The sequence below is a fragment of the Passer montanus genome, unplaced genomic scaffold (assembly GCF_014805655.1).
Source record: "Passer montanus isolate IOZ18808 unplaced genomic scaffold, ASM1480565v1 scaffold1, whole genome shotgun sequence".
NCBI lineage: Eukaryota > Metazoa > Chordata > Aves > Passeriformes > Passeridae > Passer > Passer montanus.
The window spans coordinates 17004835-17028735 of NW_024356504.1; the positions used below are offsets into that span (position 1 = coordinate 17004835).

General features: G+C 46.7%; 1 protein-coding gene across 3 annotated transcripts in view; it reads left to right on the top strand.

Annotated features, from left to right (window-relative positions):
* The window catches only part of GLI2 (GLI family zinc finger 2), a 189437-nt gene that overhangs the window by 146224 nt on the left and 19312 nt on the right, over window positions 1-23901 (top strand). For all 3 annotated transcript variants that reach the window (XM_039702027.1, XM_039702018.1, XM_039702039.1), the window contains 6 exons: window positions 3096-3298; window positions 4969-5160; window positions 14236-14437; window positions 16490-16703; window positions 18083-18196; window positions 21297-21428. In XM_039702027.1, the coding sequence (XP_039557961.1) occupies window positions 3096-3298; window positions 4969-5160; window positions 14236-14437; window positions 16490-16703; window positions 18083-18196; window positions 21297-21428 (1057 nt within the window). The remainder of the gene's footprint in view (window positions 1-3095; window positions 3299-4968; window positions 5161-14235; window positions 14438-16489; window positions 16704-18082; window positions 18197-21296; window positions 21429-23901) is intronic.

A 23901-nucleotide genomic window follows, 5' to 3' on the forward strand; every position in this document is an offset into this window, starting at 1 on the left:
TGAGCTGGACATGGGGACAGAGCTGCCTTGCTCCTGCACTGCTTCATCACTCATCCACTGCCTCTAAAGAGCAGGATGTGATGGTCTCTGCAAGGAGCAGACCTGTGGGGATACAGCTGCCTCTCACTGTGTTGTTTTAGAGCCAATGCGATGGCTCAGTGTGGGATGAGATAAGAAATAATGCAGTGGGGAAAAAGGCAAACCTTTGGGGAGTTAGGAGCAGAGGATGCCCCTGGCTGAGTAAGTTGTTCCTGGGAGGCAGCTCCTGGAAGCCACATTATTTTGTGACATGCTGCAGTGTGGGATGTTGTTTTGCTAGAATTGTAGGTGTACAAGAGTGAGAGGTGATCTCTGCCTGGGAGGGCTCACAGGAGCCTGACCTTGATGGGAGTATGGCTGTCCTAGTCCACAGATGGACCAGTGAGCAAGGACAGGCTTTAAGCAGAGCCACAAGGAGCTGCCTACTCTCTAGCCCAGTCTTTGTGCACAGGGCCAACCTCATGTTCAAACACCAGCTGCGTTTCCAGCTGCATGCATTTGGGGGAAATTCTTGATCTTTTTCCCAGTGTTACCTCTTTGTTCAGGGTGGAGTTTTCCTATTCTGAGGGACTACAGCATTTCTGCCTAATTTAGCACAGAGAAAATGAACAGCAAACCCTTCATATTGTTATACGCATTTTAGATGTCGGCCTCACAGTTTGATCAGCAGAGGCTCCAAAGGCTCGTAAACCTGGTAATACATAGTTCCAGGACTGCATCAAAGAAGTTCACAACCCTTTTGGGAGAAGCTGTGAGTACTGATGAAAGAGGGAACTTATTGTATATGTAAGAAAACCTCTTTCATGGCTTATGTATTAAGGCAGGCTCTGTGGCCCAGGGAAGATTGGGGCTGCTTTTAATTTACATCGCCCCTCACTTATATTAAGTCTTCGTCAGAAGAAAAATTAGTCAGATGTTTTCTTAATGACATCATTTTTTTTAATCCTGTTTCATTTTTTCCAGATGAGGCGGTGGAGATTATTAGAAATGAATTGAAACTAAATCTGGAACAGAGACTTTGATTCACTTCTCCCTCCTCCCCGGTAGAAATAAATTGGTCGGCTCCGTGCTCGGATGCCTTTATTAGCAGCCTCGACAGAAACCAGCCCCAGCGGCCTCGGCTGCAGCTTCCTGAGCTCGCCGCCGCCACGGCTGACGTCATGGCGAGAGGCACCAGGGAGTGACTTTGGTCACCCCATAATTTTGGTAATGGAAGGCCAAGGCAACACAGGTGGGGAGGTTATGAGGTCTGAAATAGCCATGCCATCATCAGTTTGTCTTTCAGTGTCATGAAAGAAAACAGGGTCGATGCTGGTGGGTGTTTCTCTGGCAAAAGCCCGGCCTGGGTCTGATGAGCCACCTGTTTTGGTGGCTGTGCATCTCCACAAAGCCTTTATGTGTGACAGGTTTTCACTGCCTGGTATTTCACACCACCAAGCCACAGAGTGCATTGCTACAGGAAAGTACTTTGAACTATAAATATTTCAGAAGGCATTTAATTTACTACCCATCAGCAGAAAGTGTTCAAAAAGCCACAAGGTTTACTAATTTATCAGAAAGACAGAGAAACACACAGAAGATCAAACAAAGACAAACATGCTTGTTAAATTGCTGAATAAGTCTGCAAACTTATATTACATTTCTCTGTGGTTTTGTTGATATGCAAGTATTACAAATAAATTAAAATGCACCTGAACTGTTGATAAGGCAGGGTGGGACTGAGATCCTGAGGTGCTGGTGGCGTGTTGAAACTGCTCAGACCATCATGTTTGTGGTTGTCTGTGCATGGAGAGACAGATCTTACATGCACTCACTAATGGCATATTTGGATAGTCTTAGTGAAGGGCCTTTGTAATTCCTCCCCTTAGATCAGCCCACGTCCCAGATTCTGACCTCCAAATCCCTGTTGTTTTCTGTGCTCAGGGTGCAGCCCCATGGGGGTGCACATCCATCTCCCTCAGCTTTGCCAGAGCACCCAGTCAGGGACAAATGCTGTCCCTGCTGTGACCTGTGTGTCAACACCAGCTCTGCTTCCAGCAGTCTGTGAGTACAGAGAGAGCTAATACAAAGCAGATTTTGCTCTTTTATTTTGCCTAATGACAGCTCTGCCTCCTTTGGTGTCTAGTTCAGATTTTCTGCTTCTCAGGTCAGGATGAGTAACTTTTTCTCCTTTGCAGCCTCTGTGGTTTGTCTAAGAGGCTGGAGGGTACCGTAGGGCACGTGTCTGGGAGAAGTCTGCAGACTTTCTCTTCCATCCTTGTTCACCCTTCAAAAAACTGCTCAAGCACTAAAACATGCATGTGACTTTTTTTGTTACCTGCTGAATCCCTCAGTATTTACTGACTTTATTCTCAGGTAGCACTTGGCCTGGGGAAGATCTGAGGGATTTAAGAGAGGTGGCCCCCAGAAAGCATGCAGTAAAACCTCTCATGAACTTTTGCCCTCTGAACCGTACCACCAGCCTGTCAAGGAGGTTTGTGCTGGCCATGATGGACGCAGGAGGTGGGGCTGCTGCACCAGCATGGGCCAAGCCACGCATGCTGGGCTGAGCACAGCACAGCTCAACATCACATAAGTTCTCCTTGCAACGTTTCCATCCTTGCACAGACTTCCCTGTCTAGGGCTTTCTGCACATGGCAGCACTAAACATCTGGATATCCAGGGGCAGCGAGGAGCTTGCAAACCCCACACAAATATCATTGTGTGGCCAGCCTCCCTGTGCAAGGAGATGGGATGGGATCTCCAGCACAGGGTGTGTTCCATGCCTCCTCAATGTGCAGGCACTGCCTAAAGCAGCTCATGCCCCTTTCCACAGCAGCCCAGTTGGGGTGAGCCACCTTGCACAAATACATATTTAGTGCGATATTGGTGCACGTCCACAGGAATCTTGGGAACTTCAGACTCTGCCTATGCCAAGAAGAGCGGATTGTCCTGCTATGTGCTTGAGCTCCTCTCTTGTGGGCGAAGGTGGTGGGGCAGGACAGAGAGGGGTGGCAAGCAGTTGTGCCTGCTCTGGGTGGCTGTGAGTGACAGCATTTCTCTGTTTTCCTTCCCAGGCCTCCTCCTCTGAGCGGCAGCCCTGTCATCTCCGACATCTCCCTCATCCGCCTGTCTCCGCACCCCGCCGGGCCTGGCGAGTCGCCCTTCAGCCCCCCTCACCCCTACGTGGCACCCCACATGGAGCACTACCTCCGCTCTGTGCACAGCAGCCCCACGCTCTCCGTCATCTCTGCTGCCAGGGGCCTCAGTCCTGCCGACGGTAAGACACTGCTACTGGTACTGCAGCGATTTTGTAGCTCACCAGGACTGAAATTCCCTAAAACTGGGGGATTTACAGCTGCAAAGACTCCGCAGCTGCTCTCTGAAGTGGGAGAGCTGACTCTTTTTCTTTTTGTTTTTCTTTTTTTCCCCCTTTAACTACACATTTGTTTTGCATCATCGCACTGAGAAAGCAGAGCGTGAGAATAGCTATTACTGCTGGATCATATTATAAATATTTTGCTTAAAGTACGTTCCTTTCTTCAGCGCTCTCTTTCTCTCTTAGGAGCTTCCCTGTTCTTATGTCTCTACTGAGACCCAGCTTTCCCCAGAGAGGGTCACAGTTGTTCTGGCTGCCTGGCCTGGCTGAGACTGATGTTACAGAGGAGACAACGCCAGCTGGGTTATCCGCTGTTGGCTTTGTGTCTGGGGTCAGCGTGGCTGCTGAGTGAAGGCGAGGGGCCATACTTTCTTCCTCCTTACTCCTGAGCTGCTCTGCAGCAACCTTCAGGGAAGGCAAGGATGTGTGGGGAGTTGGTGCAGGGTGCAGGCAGTGGTGATCATGCTCTTTGAGCCCTGTCAGACCCCAGGTTGGGGAGCTGGGGACAAAGACATCCAGCAGGGAAAGGAGAAAATGCACAACACTGCTTTCACTTGGCTAGGTGTAAGTCGTGCCTTACTTCGTCAGAAGAGCTTCATTACACCATTGCAGGTGGCTGGCTCAGTGCCCAGGGAATAGCTGGGGACCTGGTCTCTGCATGCCCAGCAAATCCCAACATCCCTTGGCTCCCAAGCTGCTGCAGGGGCCAGCAGCCCTTCAACACTGCAAAGCAAAGTGCACCAGAGAGCAGCAAGGCCCCTGGATTAGTATCTGGCAGCATAAAACTATCTTGTATGGCTAAAACAACATCACTATAGTGATGGGGACATGCATATGTCTTCTTCCCTCCCCTTAATACGTCATTCAGCTCTCAGGCACCCGCCAGAGAGAGTCTGATGGCTTGTGTGTGTGTGTGTGTTCTGCCCTGTCCTCTCCTTCCAAAACCAGTTTCATTGTTTGCTGTGGAAGAAAGGCATTGCATTTTGGGTTGCTTTTCTTTTCCTCCTTTTTTTTTTCCCTCTTGTTTAAGGTGGTGGTAAATAAGTTAATGGGGCAAGCGGGTGGGGAGGCAGGTTTGAAAAATTACAGCTGGGAGAAAGTGAGTGTAATTGGCTTTGGCAGCCAAAATGGTTTTATGCTGCCAGACACTAAACCTAGTTCTATGCATTAGACCTTGGCTTTAATTTCCTCACGCTGCTATCGGGAACTGGGCTGCATTTGTCTTTCCTTCCTAATAGGCAGGGATGTTAATGCTGACAGGGTTACTGCTGTCGGCAGCCTGGGCCCTCTCCCCCCTCCCAGGGGTGCTGGCTGCGTCCGAACGGGAGGATTATTAGAAGGGGGAACGAGAGATTGTTTATAAATTTGCGGAAATGGAGGAATGCAGAGGCCCCAGCCTGGTCTCCTTTGTCCACAGAAGCACGCCCAGGCGCACGTCACGCGCGGAGCCGCGCGGCTGGGGCTGGCGGGGGGCGCGGGGGGAGCCGGGGCCGCCAGCGTCAGCTCCAAGGTCTAACACTGCAGTGGGAACCTTCTCCCCATGTTTCTCTCCTCGCCTGCTGCTCCGACAGTGGCTCATGAGCACCTGAAGGAACGAGGCCTCTTCGGGCTGCCCCCGCCACCACCGGGAGCCAACCCTGCTGACTACTACCACCAAATGACGTTGATGGCCGGCCACCCAAACCCCTATGGGGACCTCCTCATGCAGGGCGGGGGAGCAGCCAGCACAGCCCACCTCCACGATTACCTCAGCCCCGTTGATGGTGAGTAGCAGCTTGGGTTCTTCCTGGCATGGCTGAAATTTTGGGACAGATGGATGGGACTGCTCTCCAGGTGGAGGTTGCTGACTGTGGTCAGTGTGCACTGCTGGAACCTTTGGGCACTGCACTATAATTTTTGGCTTAAAAGGTCATCTCGTTCCGTAAGTATATATAAAATATACATAACTTAAAATAGGTACATTCTGGTCTCTTAGGGAGGATGGCATGGATGCAGCATGGGTAGGAGATGGTCTGGTACAGCAAGCTGGGCATTGCTGCTGTCCCGCTGCATTGACCATGGGTGACCAGAGCATGTCTGGGGACAAGTTACATCTCTAGCTCCCCATCCCACCCTGTGTTTTGCCTGCTTGGTGCCTGGGGTGAAGTTGGGCCATGTGCATGCAAAGCTGTGCTAGGCACAGTGGACATCTCATCTTGGTTAGGACCTCTCAGGTCCACAAGGAGAGAAAATACCTGAATGGGGAGACACAGCGGAAAGAAAATAATAGTACTTTGAGCAAGGAAATTTTAAAAAGCAGGAATGTGGTATTCGTGATAGCATTGTGTGCTAGAAAACTCTCTCTCCTGGCTACATGAAGAAGAAATAGAGTCATATTAGGCACTGCAGTGCTGAGTCACCCCTGTGGCCTGACTGCTGTTCTGGGAAGAGTCTGTCTGGAAGCATATATGATGTCCAAATGATTTTTAGAGCTGTTAGAAATATCTTTCCATTCACTTCATGCTACATCTTGCAAGAACTGGGGTTGTACAGATATTACAGAGGGCAGTTTGGGGATTACTTCTGCTGCAAGAAGGAGAGATCTCAGCTCAACTTTCAGATTCAGCGTCTGTTTCCTGGGATTCTTTGGATTTGCCTGTGGACCATTACGATTTTTGGAGGGGAGATCTGCATCATTTCATTACCGCTTCAAAGTTTCTGTTGTTGAGCTTTTTAAGATGAAAGACTTTGTGGTCTTGCTGCTTCATAAAGTGACTGGTTTAGAATGATAAAAGCTGTTCTGGCTGTTCAGTGATGGGAGTTTACAGATACTTCTAATGGAAAAAACAGTTTCTCATCTGTGGCTGCTGTGGAGGTGTTACCTGAACAGTCATTTTGTGCTGCCAGTTCCTAGATTAATTTGGAACCTGGATGCCAGTCAGAGAGAGCACAAGCTCCTTGGTACCATCCTACCCTCTAATACCCAAAATATATCCCAGGCTTCTCTGCTGCAAAGCATCTGGTCAGTAAGACTGCTCTGTATTCTCTCCCAAGGGTTAATGCCTGTGGTTGTAGCAGATGGGTGCAAACAAGCCCTGCCAAGTTCTCCTCAGGCTCATGAACAAGACTCCTTCCTCCTTGCCTCCTTATTAGTCCATCTCTGACCAGCAGTGCCTCACTGAAGTGCCAGATAAACAACCAGTGAGGGAAGCAAACACAACTGTTTTCATGGTGGTACAGGCTGGCTCCCAGCACACCAAGATGCTCATCCTCTGGTTTGCTGAAGATCAATCTTTATCTGAGGTACTGAGATACTCCCCTTGGCAGAAGACTCTCATATTGTTTGCCTTCTCCTGAAAACAGCTCTAGAGTGAATCATGTATCAAAGGTCTCAGTTTCCTGCAGCCAAGCTCATAACCATGATTCACTGCAGAGCCAGGGCTCACCAAGAATTTATTACGATCTTTTGAAAAGGCTTTGTTGGTGATTAACTGGAAAATGTTTTCTGGGCCTTCACGTGTTCTGCATGAGATGGAAACTTTCAAACATTATGAGAATGTGGCACAAAACACTACTTTTTAAAAATGTGTAAAAGAGCACCAGTCCAGTACCAGTCCATGTGCCTGGGTTTATCCATCATCCAGAGAAAAGAGAAAATTGTACATTATTAAAGCAGAGAGTAAAATGGATGGCTCTGAAATGCTCGATGAGGAGACAGTGTCTCCTTCTCTTTTTAGAAAGTTATTTCAAAAATTTGAATCAGCTGGGCCTAAAAGTAAATAGTTGAACAGATAATTTAATAAAGCATCCTCTTATGGTGTTTTTCTGAGACAAGAATATCAGTAGCATGCATAAACCCCCAGTGAGTCACCACCTCGCTGCATCTGTCATTCAGAGAGCCCTTTTCTTCCCAGGCTGGGAACACAGAAACTTTACAAGAATTAGTTGAATTAGCTGAAAATGCAGGTAGCTCTTGTTAAACCACATGCAGCACCATCATTCATCTGTGATAACACTGGCATCTGGAAAAGGAAAAGCAGGAGATAAGCATATATTAAATCTGGCCTTTTCAGTGTCACATCACTTCCAAACATCTGCATGTTGGTCCATGGGAGCTGTGGACACTGGCTATGGTGGTTCTTCCACAGACACATACCTGTGCTTTTCTGGTTCCTGTAATTGCATTTCTCAGATAATTTCTCAGTGCCTTCATGGGTTTTGTCAGTGTTTTTCACTCCATCACATGTCAAGAAAAGTAATAGGATATGAATGTCAGCTGGAGCTTGTGGATGCCAACCCTGTGCCAGGTCTGCTGAGTGTTCACATGGTGACTGAACTGGGCTGCCCAGAGCTGCATCTCTGCTGGATTTTCAGTGTACAGCTAGAAGTTGTTAAAGGTAAAGAAGTTAAAGACCAGATTTAAGTTTTATGTACCAGATTGCTGTGGTGTTCAGGCCAGTCCCAGTGGAGACTAAAGAACCATTCAGTTGGTTCTCCTGTTCCTTTTCCTCATCCAAACAGGGACTCAAAATCCAAGAGTGGAATTTGAATCCAGGCTTAATCCCATTTTCTGGAAAGCCTATACTTTCAAGTCAAAAATTAATAACTTTCCAATGTCACAACATTGCTGATGGGGTACGTTTCAGACTGTCTACAGGTTCTATTCACCAGACCAAAGCAATATTTTACATTTCTTTTTTAGAAGTTGTGCTACGTGGTGGATTATTCCAGGTGATGGAGTGGTTGTGCAAGACCATCCCTGAAGCAGGAAAGACTGATGGGGAACACAATAACCCTGGAGATGGCTACCACTTTCATATTTAGTACTTCCAGCTGCTTTTTCCCCTAGGCACAGGGCTTTCTGTGATTACCCTCAGCCCTTCAGGAGGAGCCATTTTGTCTCAAGAGGAGTCCATCCACACTGACTCAATGCTGCTGTTCTAGCCCTGTACACCAGCAGATCTCAAAGTGCTGTATGAAGCAAAGCCATTTCATCACTGGAGACTACAAAGGAAAAGGAGACCAGTGAGCCGAGTAGTGGCAGCTTTAGGAGCAAGATCCAGATCTTTGGAATAGGGCCAGGGTGGAAATTAGAGATCATCTTTAAGTCCACCACTTTGCACAGCTTTGAGAGAGTGATTGGGTTGTTCAGGCTGAATAAGGGAATGGGAAAAAAATACCTTGAGCACAAGTTAGGTCCAAGGTAGTCCCTCACATCAGGAAGGCTGTATAGATGTGTTTGTGCGACAGTCACCAATAGCAGGGATGACCCTGCCATGCTGTCATTGCATTTTGTCCAGTTCTGGAGCTAGCGAGGAGATCTCTGCCCTGTTTCTTGCTGCCTGGTGCCACAAATGGTGTCACAAATGTCTTGATTCACAATCAGCAGTTTAAGAGGGAAAAGGCTCTGTTTAGTGCAGCATAGCCAGCAGGCCAGCAGCTGGCACAGTTGCCTGGCATGTGGGCAAATCACAAAGCAGGACTTCATTTCCCCAAATCAAACAGTGATTCAGCTTCACCAGCCTCTTTCAGTCAGTGTTGTTGGAGCCTTTCTCCTTGAAGGAAATGATTTAATAGCCAGCTGGGTAAGGAGCAGGGCTGGCAGTGCAGCTGGGTGGTGACTGCAGTCCACTGGCACGTGGCCGGGAAAGGTGAGCTCGGGACTCTGTCCAGCAGGAGAGAACAACTGTGGAGCAACTGCTCCATCAGGACAAAAGCAGAGAGCCGAGCCGAGCCTCATGGGGACCTAGGTAGGAAGTGCTTCCCCTGGGGCTGGAGGGACAGCAGCCCTGGGTTTGCAGGCTGGATGTGCTGGATCACAGATGACTTCCCAACCAAGCCAGCTGTTGGCTACTCTGGGTAGACGGCGTGCCCTGTAGTCGCTTCCTTAAAAATTCTCAAAGGCCTATTTTTATTTTTTTTTTGCTGTTTTCTTTGTCCCAGCATAGAATGGAAACTTGCTGAAATCACAGAAAAGGTTCAGAGAATGGGAAACAATTTCCCACCCATTTCTAGCCAGCAGTGCTGTTTTCCTCCCCAGAAAAATATGTGCAGAAGAGAGCAAAAGTCCCAGAGCACCCCATAAGTGCTGTGTCTGGAATCCTGCTGCACTCTGGTTTCTAAAGAATTCAATTTACATATGCAAGTTGGGTCGACTAAACAGTTACCTTGTGGGTTGGGAGTAGAAGAATGCAGCCTTGTCTTTCAGCTAGGATTTGAGGGAAGCATTAGTATTCCTTGAACTGCAAAGTTGATCAGCCTATGGAGAGAAGAAAGAAGGGTCCCAGGGCAGTGTCTGGTGCCAGAACAAATGTCCAGCATCTGCTGCAGTCTAAAAAAGAGGTGTGTTGCCTCTGCAGAAGGAGAGAGGGGAATAAGGAACTGGTTACACAAAGAGTGTTTGTAGTTTATTGCCGCTTATCAGTTATCAGGGACCATCCTGTGTTTTTATGGGGCCCTTGGTTTTAATTTGATGATGGGAGTGGGGGGGGATATTTCTGTACACTTCGGATGGAGTTTTCTTGGTGAATGGTGAGGAAGAGGGACCATTTTGATAACACAGTATTTATCCTGGGGCTTGGCCAGGGGATGGAGGGGAAGCAGTGGCTCTGGCCAGGTTTCAATGAGGTGGGAGGGGGAGCAAGCAGAGTGTGAGCCATCTGCAGCCCATGTGCCTTACAGGCTCGTCTGTTAGGGAGCACATGCCCGTGATGATCCTGTGCTGTTGTGATCACAGCAACATGTTTGTCTGTAAAGGGTTGCCTGAAATTTCCTTACCCTGGAGGAGCCTCCAGGGAGCTCCCACTGAGTGCCTGGCGTTTCCTTTCAGGAGGGCTTTGCTGCCACTATTCCTAGTGTGACATAAGGTCTGAATTCTCACTCCAGAAGAAAACATCTCTTGTAGAATCCCTCTGATAGCCCACGGCCACAGAAGTGGTCAAAGCAGGAACCTCTGCTTGCACCTCCCAAACAAGTCGGGATCTGATCCTGGCCTTGGGCACTGGCATCAGGCACCAGAGTTGGTCCACAAGCTGCCACATGTAAGAGCTGATCATTTGGTCATCACTGGCCTGTTGTGGATTAATCTAAATTTGGGAGGAGTGTCCCAGTTTCTGAGCTACTTGTGGATGTGATAATTCATAGGCACCACAGGAAAGTACCAAGGATACTATTTCCTGCTAGCAAAGAAATGTAGACTTTCCTCCCAGCTCTGAGCTGCCTGGGGGACTTCCCCCGACATATTTTCCAGACATCAAAAATTCTTTAAATTAATCCTGTTCGTTTTGAGAAGTTGGCATTTTTAAAGGGGAGAGGAGTGTTAGTGATAAATGTTCCCAAAGCTTTCCATCTGTGTGTCTGAAAAATGGATTCTGCCTTTAGTTACTTCTCTGGGCACAGTCCCTGGTGAAGAGTTGTGTGTGATTTTTCTTTTGGAACAACACTGGACCTCAGGCAGCAGAGGACTTCGCTTATGTGCCCCAGTGGCTGTCAGTCAGCCTGTGTTGAACACCTTGCTGTGTACAGCCACACAAATGCTGACCTGCTGCTGCCTGGTACCATTTAACGTTCATGCTCCATGTCCTCGGATCAGGAGATTCAGATCAGGCAAACTTTATTATTTAGAACAATCCCAGTGTTGTTAATCTGCTTTGGAATAATAATTTTGAAAATATTCTTTCTTCCTAAATGCACTAGTGGGCATTTCTAAAATGCCTAAACTCCTTTTTTGTTTCCAGACAATTCTCTTCCCAGGCACCTTGGGCAGGCTGTCATTAAGAAGAGAGGAATTTTTCATCCATAGCACGATTTTAGGTCACAGCTTTCTGTGGAAACCTGCAAGACCTAAGAGGCTTTCGTGTAAAGCATGAGCCCAACCTATTGGATCTGCTATCAAACATTTCAGACAGCCCACAGTACTTGCAGGATCTAAATTAGAGTGGGCACTAACACAATGCATATTACTGGTTTGGGGCTGGAGAATTCCCAGGAGAGCTTGATAATCTGACAGCTTTCCACAGAGTTTTACATGGGGGAAAAATGACATACCTGTGTGCAGCAGGGAGGAATGCCCACGTCATCTGCACTGCTAAAGCCCAGATTTCTGTTGGACATCAGGTCTTCTTCCCTCTGCAAATTAATGGGGACCAATGGCTGATCCAGCACTGTGAGCATAAATCATGTGAAGGAAGAGCGAGAAATGAGTACAAGGCTTTTCTTTCTATTTAGTAATTTATCAAGGGAAGTGGCACATTAATAAACAGATCTCCCTTGAGATGTGGGAGTAACAGAGATAAATATGACTGTCAAATCTGGCCTGCTTCCTTCTGTTAGAGAAGGAGGAGACTGTGGGAATGCAAATGCAGGAAGCAATATCTATATCTGGAAATACGCATATTATTTGTAGGACAGAAATCCTGACAACTCATCTGAGATGGGGCCCCATCGCACTAGGTGCAGTATGTACAGAATAAAATACAAGCCTGTCTAAAGGAGCTCATCTAAATAGATGACACTGGGAAATAGGGACACAGAAAGAAGCAGCAACTTGCTCAAGGAAGTGTGGCTGAAGAGGACTGGGAGGAGTACCCAGGTATTTCCAGGTTGTGGTGCATGTATTGAATCAAGATTCCTTATGGCCATTATGAATCTAGGCCCAAGCAACCTTCATGTTGTTTGTTCCAGGGCTCTGGCAGGGCTCAGATTTCAGGAACCAGATGTGAAGTTTGGGAAGTCTCCATTTCAGCCTTTTGGGCCAGCCTTTGCTGAGGCAAGTTCATTTGCACAATTTGGTTTTGTCCACAGTGGCTCTACAAAGTGGCTGCATCTTTTCTAGCTTCCAGGGAAGTGTCACATAGAGCTGCAAGCATTTGGAAGTTTGAGCCTAATCCCTCCAAATCATGGAACAACTTTAACACTCACAGGGTGTTTTTTATAGACTGCCGCCCTTTCTGTTTGCTGCCTGAGAGTCTTCCAGATGCAAGCATTTGGGAAGTTTGAGCCTAGTCCCTCCAAATCATGGCGCAGCTTTAACACTCACAGGGTGTTTTTTATAGACTGCCGCCCTTTCTGTTTGCTGCCTGATCTTTGAGTCATGTTTTCTAGCACCTCTCTGCCCCGTGAGGCTGCACAATGTAGTTGTACAAAATATTGTAACAATGTGTTGGATAAATATGCAACAATCTGATTTTTAAGAGAAATTCCCAGTATTGTCAGTTTTTCAGTAAAGGCATTGCATCTAGCAACTCTTGAAGCTGCTTAAGTGTAGAACAAAAGTCACAAGAGTGCTTGGTTCAAGTACCAACTTAGCCTTGGATTTCCAGTGAGGTGTTGGGCAAGTCATTTATCTTGTGCAGTGAGGGTCGTTGTGGGGACTAAGAGGATGGTGATACTGAGCCCCATTGATTACCCAGCACCCAGGCATGGTAATGGCAGAGCCACTTTGGTACACGGGTGAGTCACGTGGAAGCTGGGACACTGCAACCCAGCCACTGGTCTCAATGAAATGCTGACACAGACTCCTGTGAGCCAACACAAATCAAGGAATTGTTTGATCACACCAGCAGGACACATCTTACCTCCTTCTACATCCCAGTCACTCTCTCACATACCAGCTCTGTCATCAGGATGGAAAGTTCATGCTCTTACAAAGTGGCAGGCTTGTATTTGGTGATAAGCAGGCAAAATCAGTGCCTTCAGCCAGCTAGAGGAAAATGGCTCATACTGCCTGTCTGGGCAGTTCAGTGTTTTATTCACAGCATTTAATAGGATAAACTCATAGCATGCTTTCTGGGGAGACCACCACTGGAAAAGTCAAGTGATGATACATTGCTGTGCTCATCAAGGGCAGGAGCTGGAGCAGCTGAGCCCTCCTGCACCCCTGGGTGGATGGTAGGGATTGCCAGCCATTGCCCATTGCCAAGTGCTATGTTTTACCCTCACATTTTAAATTTTTTTTAAATACACAATCCCAGCACTGCTTGCTTTGGAGGGATGAGTCATTCCAGGCAGGGTTTGGATCTGGTACCCTGGTACTGAGGTAGGTTGTGATATGGCCCATCTGCAGCTCCCTTCCACGCCACCTTAGAGATCTGCAGGTGGGTCAGTCCTGGGCAGAGTTTCCTGTGGGTGAAGTCAGTCGTTCCAGTTAGCAGTGCTGAAACACTGAGGGATGCCAGACTTTTACAGTAGTAACCCATCATATGTTGCAGATCCATAAATGGTTCTGGCAGGGTTGGAAATTACTTCATGCCTGAATGATTGACAATTGCTAATAGGGTCCAGGCACTGGCAGGTCTCCTCAGAGGGGGAGAGCTTGAACTTTGTGCCTGAGCTGCCAAATTGGTTTTCTTAAAACTCTTAATTTACTTTCAGGGTTTCTGGAGCCTCGCCTCCTTCATTAATTGGATGGTCAGCACTGTGCTCATGCTCGTTTGGTTTCCGTTCCCCCCGCGCACAGGCACGCACTCACCATTTGCAATGGGCACCCGGCTTGGATGTGCAGCTCCCCTGGCCTGCTGCTCCTGACACCGAGTCAGCAGGCATGGCTGCGCTCATGGAAACCTTGCAGGCCTTCTCCCTTTTAGGTTAATTTAGTGCCCATGAAAAGGGGTGATGGACAGGATTCTGTATGCCCTGAGGACAGCAAAGCAAGCGGGCGTTCATGGTGCTGCCTGACCCCTGTGATTCAGCACCCTGAAGAGAGGAGACCTCCCATCAAAGGGCACTTGGTCCCTGCGCTGCTCCTGGGTCCTGAACATCCCACAGCAGTCATGAGTGCAGCAGTTCTCAGCACTTCCAGCCCACTTGCAGGAAGGGAGCAGCCCTTTGGTCTTGTCTGACAAAGCCTCTCTTTCCTGCAGTGTCCCGGTTTTCGAGCCCGCGCGTGACTCCAAGATTAAGCCGGAAACGAGCCCTGTCTATCTCCCCGCTCTCTGATGCCAGCATTGATCTCCAGACAATGATCAGGACCTCCCCAAACTCTCTTGTGGCATATATCAACAACTCCAGGAGCAGTTCAGCAGCGAGTGGCTCCTACGGCCATTTATCTGCCGGGACAATCAGGTAAAGCTCTGGGATCGTCTCCAGTCAGCTGAGGAACCATCCGCACGAAAGAAGGGATGATCCTCCAGCAAGGGAGAGCTTCCCTTCCTTGCAGCCTCTGCTTTTGTGCATCAGGGCTGTGTAGCATAGTAAATCAAAGCCCCCATCTGGTATTGCATGTGGAAGGGTATTTTGTGGCATTTGGGGTGGGGTTTCTTTGGCTGGGTTGGGGTTATTGGCTACCACGTTTCCAGTAATTACAGTATGATCATGCCTCCCTGCAAGCAGAAACAGATAATAAATTTATCATTAAAAATGCTCATTGTGAGCAGTTTGACTGGTTAAGAAACACTCTGATTTAAGAGATTGCCCCAAAGTACTCTCCAAATTACTGGCCCACATTCTTAGAAAAAATGTTGCCTGGGTGGATAGAAGAGCCTAATTCTAAAAGCATATTTAAACCAAATCTAAACCCTTGAGTAAAGTTTTGTTCAAATCTTAATTAAAAAGCACTTACATTAGGCAGCTGACTGTTGTCAATCCCTACTGTGATTGCTTCACCCAAGTTTCTCAATGTTATTATTCTTTTTGTTACTTAACTGTTAAAAATGTTAGATCTAATTAACACTGATGTTGCAAAGCAGAGGGTTACAAAAATTATGCATGCTTAAAACTTGTGGGGGAAAACAGAGATGTTCTTATTAATAAGTGTAGCATTAATTATGTAAGCTACTTTATCCAGCAGCATAATTTAGAAATTGACTGTAAAATCAAACATAAGGCTGACATAAACAAATTGCAACTTCTTAGCTGATAATCATATTTTTTCTACTGTTTTTATCTCTTGTCATTTGCTGCAGATACCTGTAGCATCTCAACTTATACTCAGACATTAAGAGTAAGACCTTGTATTTTTAACCAATCAGTAGAGTCCAGGGTCTGACCTAATGGTCAACTTTCAGTCTCAACTAATAATAAAGAATTTGAACCCCTTCTCAATGTTCTAAAAATACATCCTAAATGTCAGGATTTGTATAATAGGTAACATATATAGCAGCATAACTGCCAGAAATTTGGTATGAAGACATTTTTTTATTATTTTAACAGCATCTTAGAGGCAGGAATGAAAGTCTCTCCAAAAGCAAAATTGGTTATTAAACATGTTTCTAATTATGGCCCTATTCTCTGAGCACACACACCTTGGGCAGTTTTAGTGGTGAAAATACCATGAGGGTAAAGGTTCAGGGCAGCCACTTCTTGAAGGTGGCAAATTACCAATTTTTGGGCAGTCTATGGTTTGTGAATCACACATCTGGAGTTACCACAGAGCATCCTCTGTCCTTCTCTCTCTCTGCCCAGTGGACTTGCCCCTGAATCCCTTTTTTCCAAAAGCAGAGCTTTGCTTTTACTGCTCCCCACTGCTGCATCCTGTCTCAGATCTGTTGCCCCACTTATTGCCAAAGCAGCCGGGGCGAGTGGTGTTCCTGGTCACTGCTGACCTAGATTGGAGATGAACCAGTGACCTACATAGGAAGGGTGACATGCTTCAGCAGTCCCCTGAGCCAGCACTCCCCTCACCTGAATGCAGAGTAAATTGCATGGTTTTGGACTGTGTTGAGTGTGGATACTTATTTATTCCTGCTGTAATCTGTGGCAGGTGAGCCAGGTTATGCTTGTTTTTCATATCCAGGTTAGCATAACCCCAAAGCTGCAAGTTTGAAAAAGAGGTATGCCTGGGAAAACCCAGGAGCCTTAGGGGCTGCAAAGCCAGATTTGCCCAAGTCCCATCCTCTTATGAACTCCCAAGGGTTTTTTTACACAGTAAGCAAATCACAATCAGTGTAATGCTTTGTCAAAATGATTCACAAGTTTGCTGAGGCGCATGCGAATCAAATCATGACTTTGCAGTAAAGCAGGCAGTCACACTTATCCTGGCATTGGAGGCATCTATCTGGGCATTGCAGCCTGGTTCCTGGAGTCTCCAAGAAGCCAAACTTGAATCAGTGACTGCCTAATATGATCAATATTGTTTACAATAACTCCTCATCATTTCTCTTTCTCCTGTTGCTGCAGTCCTGCATTCAGCTTCCCCCACCCACTTAACCCCGTGACATACCAGCAGATCCTGACCCAGCAAAGAGGCCTGAGCTCAGCCTTTGGACACACTCCTCCCCTGATCCAGCCGTCCCCAACCTTCCCCACACGGCAGCACATGGCAGTCATCTCTGTGAACCCATCACCAGCACAGAGCAGCAGCAACAGCAACTGCATCTCCGACTCCAGCCAGGTAGGGACAGCCATCCTGCATGGCACATGTGGAAATGGAGGCACCTTCTCCATGGGAGGTGGGCTTCCCTTCATGGTGATTGTGGAGTTTCACAATTTTCTTTTGTATCACTCTGTCCCTTTTTCTTGCTTTTTCCTTTTTCTGGCAAGTGTTTCTGAATTAGTCACAGACAAATTTTGCACCCATCTCCCTTTCTTGCACCTACCCTTGCAGAAACCAAAGGCCTTGGTCCATCAAAGTATTGAACGCAATATGCAGGGTCACACCGGGCAGGAAATCTCCTTGAACACACTATGTCCTATGAAATTGAGGGAAATCTTCTTTTTCAGTAGGTTTTCTCTCAATGTGTCCCTGCTGTCGATTTTTACTGCTAAATTTTGCAAAACCAGGGGCCAGATTTTAAAACTAGGAATGAGATCCCACACCTTTAAATACATCCTTACTAATACCTGTGAGCACACAAGCACATATATGTATGCACAACCCCTCCACATGCACTGGGTTAGTGAATATGCCTAGCACATTCTTAATCATTTTTCTTTTCCACTTACATTCCTTCCAAGTCTAAATTGCAGTTGCTTTTCTCCCCAAAGACTTACTTCACTCTAAGTCACTCCCATTTCAAATCGTTGTTTTAGTAGTATCATACTGAACTTTTAAGACTGGTTTATTGTTTTAGGGTTTCTCATGGCTGCTGCACTGCAAACTCTGTTATTGCAGGTTATTTGATTGATTGGTTTTGTTTTCTCTTTACAAACTGGCTAACAAAATAATGTGGCTGGAAGGAGTTCTGCCTCTGTCTAAAAATTTGCAGGACCAATCTTGAGCAATTAGCAAGAATATTTAAAATGTTAATGTTCCAATTTTATGCACATACAATGGGATGTTTTTTCTCCTGAAATTGTTCTTATTTTTTAAGAGCTTAGCAAATTACACACATAGTCTTTCATGGACACAGCATGCCAGAGCCCTCACTTCTAACCAGAGCCCCCTGCTTCCCCCAGGAATTCATTTTCTCAACAGATCATTTTGTCACATTGAGAAATAAAACTGGCTTGGGTGGGGGTTGTATAAGGCATTGATGGCTATGCCATGGACTGGATTGCTCTGAAACAGAGCAGCAGTGGTAAGGCCAAGCTCTCCAGTGGGCCTGCAGAAGCTGGGGCTGTCCTTGATTCTTCTTCCCTCTCTCCCATCCCTCTGCCTTACACAAACCCACATGAGCTGGATTTGAGCCCCAGGCCAACCCTGCTGTCCCCTGCCTCTCCTGAAGCTCAACCTTAACTGATTTTAAAGTTAGTTTTCAGTGAGGAAGCGGGCCACTGTCTGTGTGTCATTCCAAACCCCCATGCCATTTCTTGCCTGGTTTTCTTTCCTAGAGCAAGCAGAGCAGCGAGTCGGCCGTGAGCAGCACCGTCAATCCAGTAATTAACAAACGCAGCAAAGTCAAGACTGAAGTTGAGGGCTTGCCCCCAGTGTCCCCAAACACACAGGTAACCTCCCTGCTGCGAGCCACATTGTGGGGTTGAGGTGGTGAGCTGCTGGGTCTCATCTTTGGGAATGATCCTCTTGGCATCTTTTGTTGTAACTGGGTTGCTCCAGAAAAGTCTGCCAGGCAGGCAAGTGTCTCTTGGAGCACAAAGCCCAGAAAGGGACAGGGCACAGCTGCAGTGACTGAGTGAAGCATTCCATGGGTACTTGAGACTCAGCTTGCTGTTGCTGTGTTTGGATAGGAAAAAAAAAGGAGAGCAAATATATCAAGTGTAATAATGTAAAAATGATGTCTGAGTTTTCTGTGCTGCAAAGCAAGCAGCATTAGTGTCTCAGAGCAAACATAGATTATGAGGGAAACTTGCATGTAGGTAGAAAGCTTGCAAAAAAAAGGACGACTTCTTGATTCAACAAGGAATTGCTCCTAGAAACATCCTTTACACTGGTGACACAACATTTGACACCAAGAAGGGCCCAGAGGCCCTTGCTTTCTTTCTGGAGCCCTGTGATTGCAAACTGCTTAATGGCTGACAGTATCCATCTGACCATCCTTTATCACAACTGTAAACTATCAGGAGTGCTCTGGGCACTTCATTGTCATGAAATATTAAGCCGTGTTATTGTCAAGCGAATGGAAGAGTTGATGACAAATTTCTCCTTCTGCCCTGGTTCAGGAGCAGGTCTCAGCATGATGCATGGGGACAGCAACGTGTGCAGTCATCGGGGGGCTGGTAAAATTGATGAAGATAGCATATCAGGGAAAGATAAACATGCTGTAGTCAGCACGATTAGGGCAAAGAGGCACCTCTCTGGAGCTTTGGGTTTAGGAGTGCATCTACACACTGCTGCAAAATCACATGCCCTGAAAAACCAATCTGGCCACTGCCTGGCCTAATAGGGCAATGTGTTTATTTCTTGCAGCAAATGAAAAAAATACTTGAAAGCCATCATTTGCTTTCTCAAAGCATGTGTTAGTGGAGGAGCTGTGGGACAGACAGCTGCTTGCTCAATGGCTGCCATCCTCCATGCACTGCTCCCAGCTTGGGAGTGCTTGGATAGTACCAGCCTGGCTCACCCCTGCAGCCCTCCTCCAGGGGTTTTATCCACTGGGCCTTAAAAACACTGAAATTGGCACTGAATGGAGCAGCTTAAAGTAACGCAATGAGATTTTATTAGAATAGCAAGGTGAAATTAGGGGTAGGAAAATGCACGCTGATCATCTAATAGTTCCTAATGAGGCAGTATGTGAAGTAATTCCCCAAGAGACGTGTAGGTTCCACATCTTGCACTATTTCACTATTGACTGGGAAATTACTAGAAGGTACCATATAAAAGCCTGTTCTTGGCAAGGAGAACAGATTAAAAAACTGAATATAGTGGGTGTCTACTTTGGTCTAAGAAAGAAGAATTAATTAAATTTAGAAATTCCTTTTCTGCAGGAGACTGTGCTGAAAAGTTGTGTTACAGTCAGTTAGTAATTGACTGATCCACTTTTTGCTGACTATGAAGTTATCTATCCCCAAAAACGTGCATGTTTTGTTTTGGAAATGCTGCATTTGAAGCACCTCATGTGAGTTGTGGTTTGGGTGTTTGCAGTCCTTGGCAAGACAGTATCTCCCATGATGGCTTGTGCTGTAAAAAATACAATCAGACAAGATTTGTGGGACACAGTGAAGTACCAGGCATGAGGGACCTGAGTTACTGAACTTCTGCAGTGCCACAAGAGAGCTCCAGTACAGATTCAGACTAGCATTGGACTAGCTAGAAATGAAACAAGTCAATCCTTTTCAACAAATTAAATTGTTACAGTTCTGCTTTTCCAGCAGTAAGTATAAAAAAGTAAGATTTTTAGTAGAAAATTACAGTTTTCCGGGAACTGAATTACAGTTGTCCGGGAACTGAACTTTGCACAAAGACAAACATTAAAAAAAATCAGTGTTTCAAGCTCAACCAAATAAGAATGGCACGAAAAAAAAATCTACTGTTTGAACTTTCTCAGACTATTGCTCTGGGCTCTGGTATAGTTTGAATCTCCAGAAGTCTTTCTGTAAATTACTGCAGTTTCCTGTCCCAAGAGCCACCTTGCAATATCCTTTTTTTTTTTAAATAAGAGCTAATTAAAACAAATCTCTTCAGTCTGAAGGTGTCCTGGAGGCAGGATGCTTTGTGCTAGGCAACAGTAGTATCTGGGAGGAAAGGGAATGAAGAGGATCAAAACCTGCAGGGTTTTGTCTTGCTAGATTCCCAAGCCAATACTGGGTGCTGATGGCCTTGTCTGTAGTGCAGATATTGATGCATGCAGAGTTGACAGCTTTCCTTATTCACATTTGTACTAACTATGTTGTATTTTACACTCTTCTGTAGTTGCCCATGCTTTAACCATAGCAGCCATAACAAAAATCTTCTGTGCTTCATTTAGCACCGAGGAGCTGGCTAGACAGAGAAGTTAAGGAGAGAGCTCACAGTGTACCCAGCATAAAAGTAACTCATTTATGAGTCCAGAGTCCCAGGAGCTCTGTTCTGCAACCTACTCTTTGCTGGGTTTTGCTCAAGCTTTCCAAATTCCCTTTTCAGAGAAGGGCTTTGAGAGCTCATCACTTTGTCCCTGTGGAGCATCCTGCAGGCATAAATCTTTGGGTTAGGTATCATTTTCTCATCTCCTGAGAGATGCAGAAAACAGGAACCCCCTGCCCAGCCCATGTCAAGTGAGCGTGGGCTCTGGTTTTTGACTGCCCTGTGATTTCTTTATGCTCACGTTTCTCCACTCTGCCCAGATTAGTTGTTTTATTCCAGCAAAGAGCACAACCAAAGGTCAGAAGTCACCTCTTTCCTTTTTTCAGTTTTTCCTGGGACTGCCCATGACCCAGCTGAATCCAGGCACTGCTTCAACAGTGGCTTTGGGGTGTTTCATATTTTGTTGTCAGCTCTGATCCACTTCTGCCAAAACCCTGTAGCTCCTTATTTCACAGTAATCGTGGATGTTATGTAGCCACAACAAGCATGGTTTTGTGATCAGTTGATACTTGCCCTGTAATCTATGAGTGACGGAGGAATTCAGATGAAAGAAGTTCACCTTATACAATGCACCGTTATGTGTTGCAGGAGCATCTGACAGACCTGAAAGAAGATCTTGATAAGGATGAATGTAAACAGGAGCCTGAGGTTATTTATGAGACGAACTGCCACTGGGAAGGGTGCACAAAGGAATATGACACTCAGGAGCAGCTCGTCCATGTGAGTAATGGTTGGGAGGAAACCCCGGCGATAAATTTGGGTTTCTGTGCACTTGTCCTCATTTTTTATCACTAGATGCTGTACAGCCAGAGCTCACCCTGGGAGCTACTAAAGGTGCAAATCAGAGATACGGTGTGTAAACACTGCCAAAGCAGGTCGCTGCTCCCCAAGGAGTTCAGCTGAAAGAAGCCTCTCATAGATTATGTGATATTGCTCCCTTCTCAGCTGCTGAGGCTGCACTTTCAGCCTCCCTTGTGCATGGCCCAATGACAGAAGGCTCAGTGCAGAAGACTGGATCAGAAAATGGGGAAAGGTGCTGAGCCCTTCTCACAGAGCTACACCAACTATGCATCAGGGATCATCCATGCTGTCCTCAGTCCTAGTCCAGGCTGGGAAAGCCTCTAATGCTGCTGTTAATGAGCTGTGGAGCCATATCACTTGGAGGCTGTTGACCTGCTCAGCTCATCCCTCCCACAGAAACAGAGCACTTTCAGACTTTGGAGATATGCTTCAATGTCTGAAGTACAGAAAGTGGGTTGATTTTCTAAAACTTGGGCAACAGGGCTTCCATAATCACAGTGATGTTCCCAAACCAGTGTCAAAACTGCTCTCTGAAGGATTCCCAAACCAAGTCATTAATCAGATTTTCAGTTCTAATTAATTCCAAGAACCTTTTGTATGCTTTGCTTCATCTGGGTATCCACCACTTGGTTTCCTTTGGCTTCTGGGGTCAACAAATTCCTCATCCTCAGGGAAGTGCCTGTGAAATCAAACATGATCTGTGTCCAAGTCCCATTTTGCTCCCAGCCCAACACCCTCCCAGTCCTTATTTTGGGTCTGTGGTGCAAGTTGTATTTCTTTGAAGCCAGCCCATATCTGCTGGGAATTTACCAGCCCAGCCAGCCTTTGCTTGCAGCAGAGTTTTGGATTAAACCCATTTTGCAACAGGAGCTGCTACCTTTTCCTTCAGCCTTTAGCTGCTTGTCTCAAACAGACTACCAGCTTGCCAGGGGCCACACATGTGCAGCTCACATGTAGCCCCCTTCTTGAGGGCTTGTGCCAGCTTTCACCATTTTTTATATACCTTCATTTTGGATACATTTAGATGGCCCCAAATTGGCATCGGTCACCATTTGCACATGTTCTGCACACAAGCACTGTGCAGAGGGACTACACTCTAAATTATAATTTTGGGCACATGCTCTTCTTCCATCTAAGGCTAGTGCCTGCCCATCTCTGCCAGAAGCCACTAGTTCAGTGCGTCACGTCCTTGAGTACAGACAGATTTGGAAACGGTTTTCAAGGCCGCTTGAGTGATAAGGTGCTTAATGGGTTGCACATTGCATGCCATGGGGCATTGCTTTTTTGGGGTTAAACCACAGCATGCCTGTCAGATGGGCTGGGCTCACATGTGTCCAGCAGTTTTTGTGCGTTTCCCTCTCAGATGTACAAAAAACTAACTCTGCCCAGAGCGAAGTGCAGAGCACCAGGCAGCTCAGCACAATTTCCTGGAAAAAAAACCCCAAAAATAAACAAAGAAAAACATTTGATGAAATATCCCAAGATTTTCCTAAATCGGGAAGGTTACAAAAATTGAGTCTTCTCTACTGTGATTACTAGCAACACGGGGTTGTGGATTTGGGATGCCCAAAATACACAGGCAAATGAAATACAGATGTCGTGGGCCAGCTTCTGAGAAGGTGCCATCTCACCATGCATGGGAAAACTCGAGTTTGTGTGCAGAGCAAAGTACCTGGGTGAGCAGAGTCTGTTCCTCTTACACAGTGTGCTTGTGGGAGAAGTGCATGTCAACAGGGAGCAGCAGCAGTGATGACATATTTTTGCAAGTATCGCTGCTGTTCCCAACCTCAAAGGTCACACTCAGTTTGAGAGAAACCCAAGCGGCCTTCAGCCAGGTAGGGGCTAAGTAGCTGTAGCTGAAGTGGGGTGAGCTGTGCAGCTCCTCCTACACCCATTGATGGGGAGCAGATGTTGCCTAGACAGGGAGTGAACAGTGCTGAATGGGGCCTACAGTTCCCTTTTGTAAATGTTCTTCCTCTGGCTCAAACAAGACAAAAAGGGTAAGCCTGTGCTCTCCCACACTCCCAGCATTGCTGTGTGCAGTCTTGGTTGCAAGTTAGAGTCCCACACAAGCAGAGCCTGGAGATGTATCTCCCCAGTCTGGTCTGGACATGGTTTAGCATGTCCATGGGTCTCTGGGGAGGTTCATCAGATTTCCACCACCTGAGGCTAAAGTCTGTTGTTGTAAAACCAGAACTGTTGGCAGCAGAACTCTAAACCCATACAAAACCTCTCCCAAACCCAGGCTCCCCCAGCTCTCCCCACACACCTCCTCTTGTCTCTGGGTAGTACTGGGACCCCAGGCACCAGGACCCTGACCCCAGGATTGGACTGCAGCACACAGAGCACTGAGACTGGGTTCAGCTGGAACTGTGAAGGCTGATGAATCTGT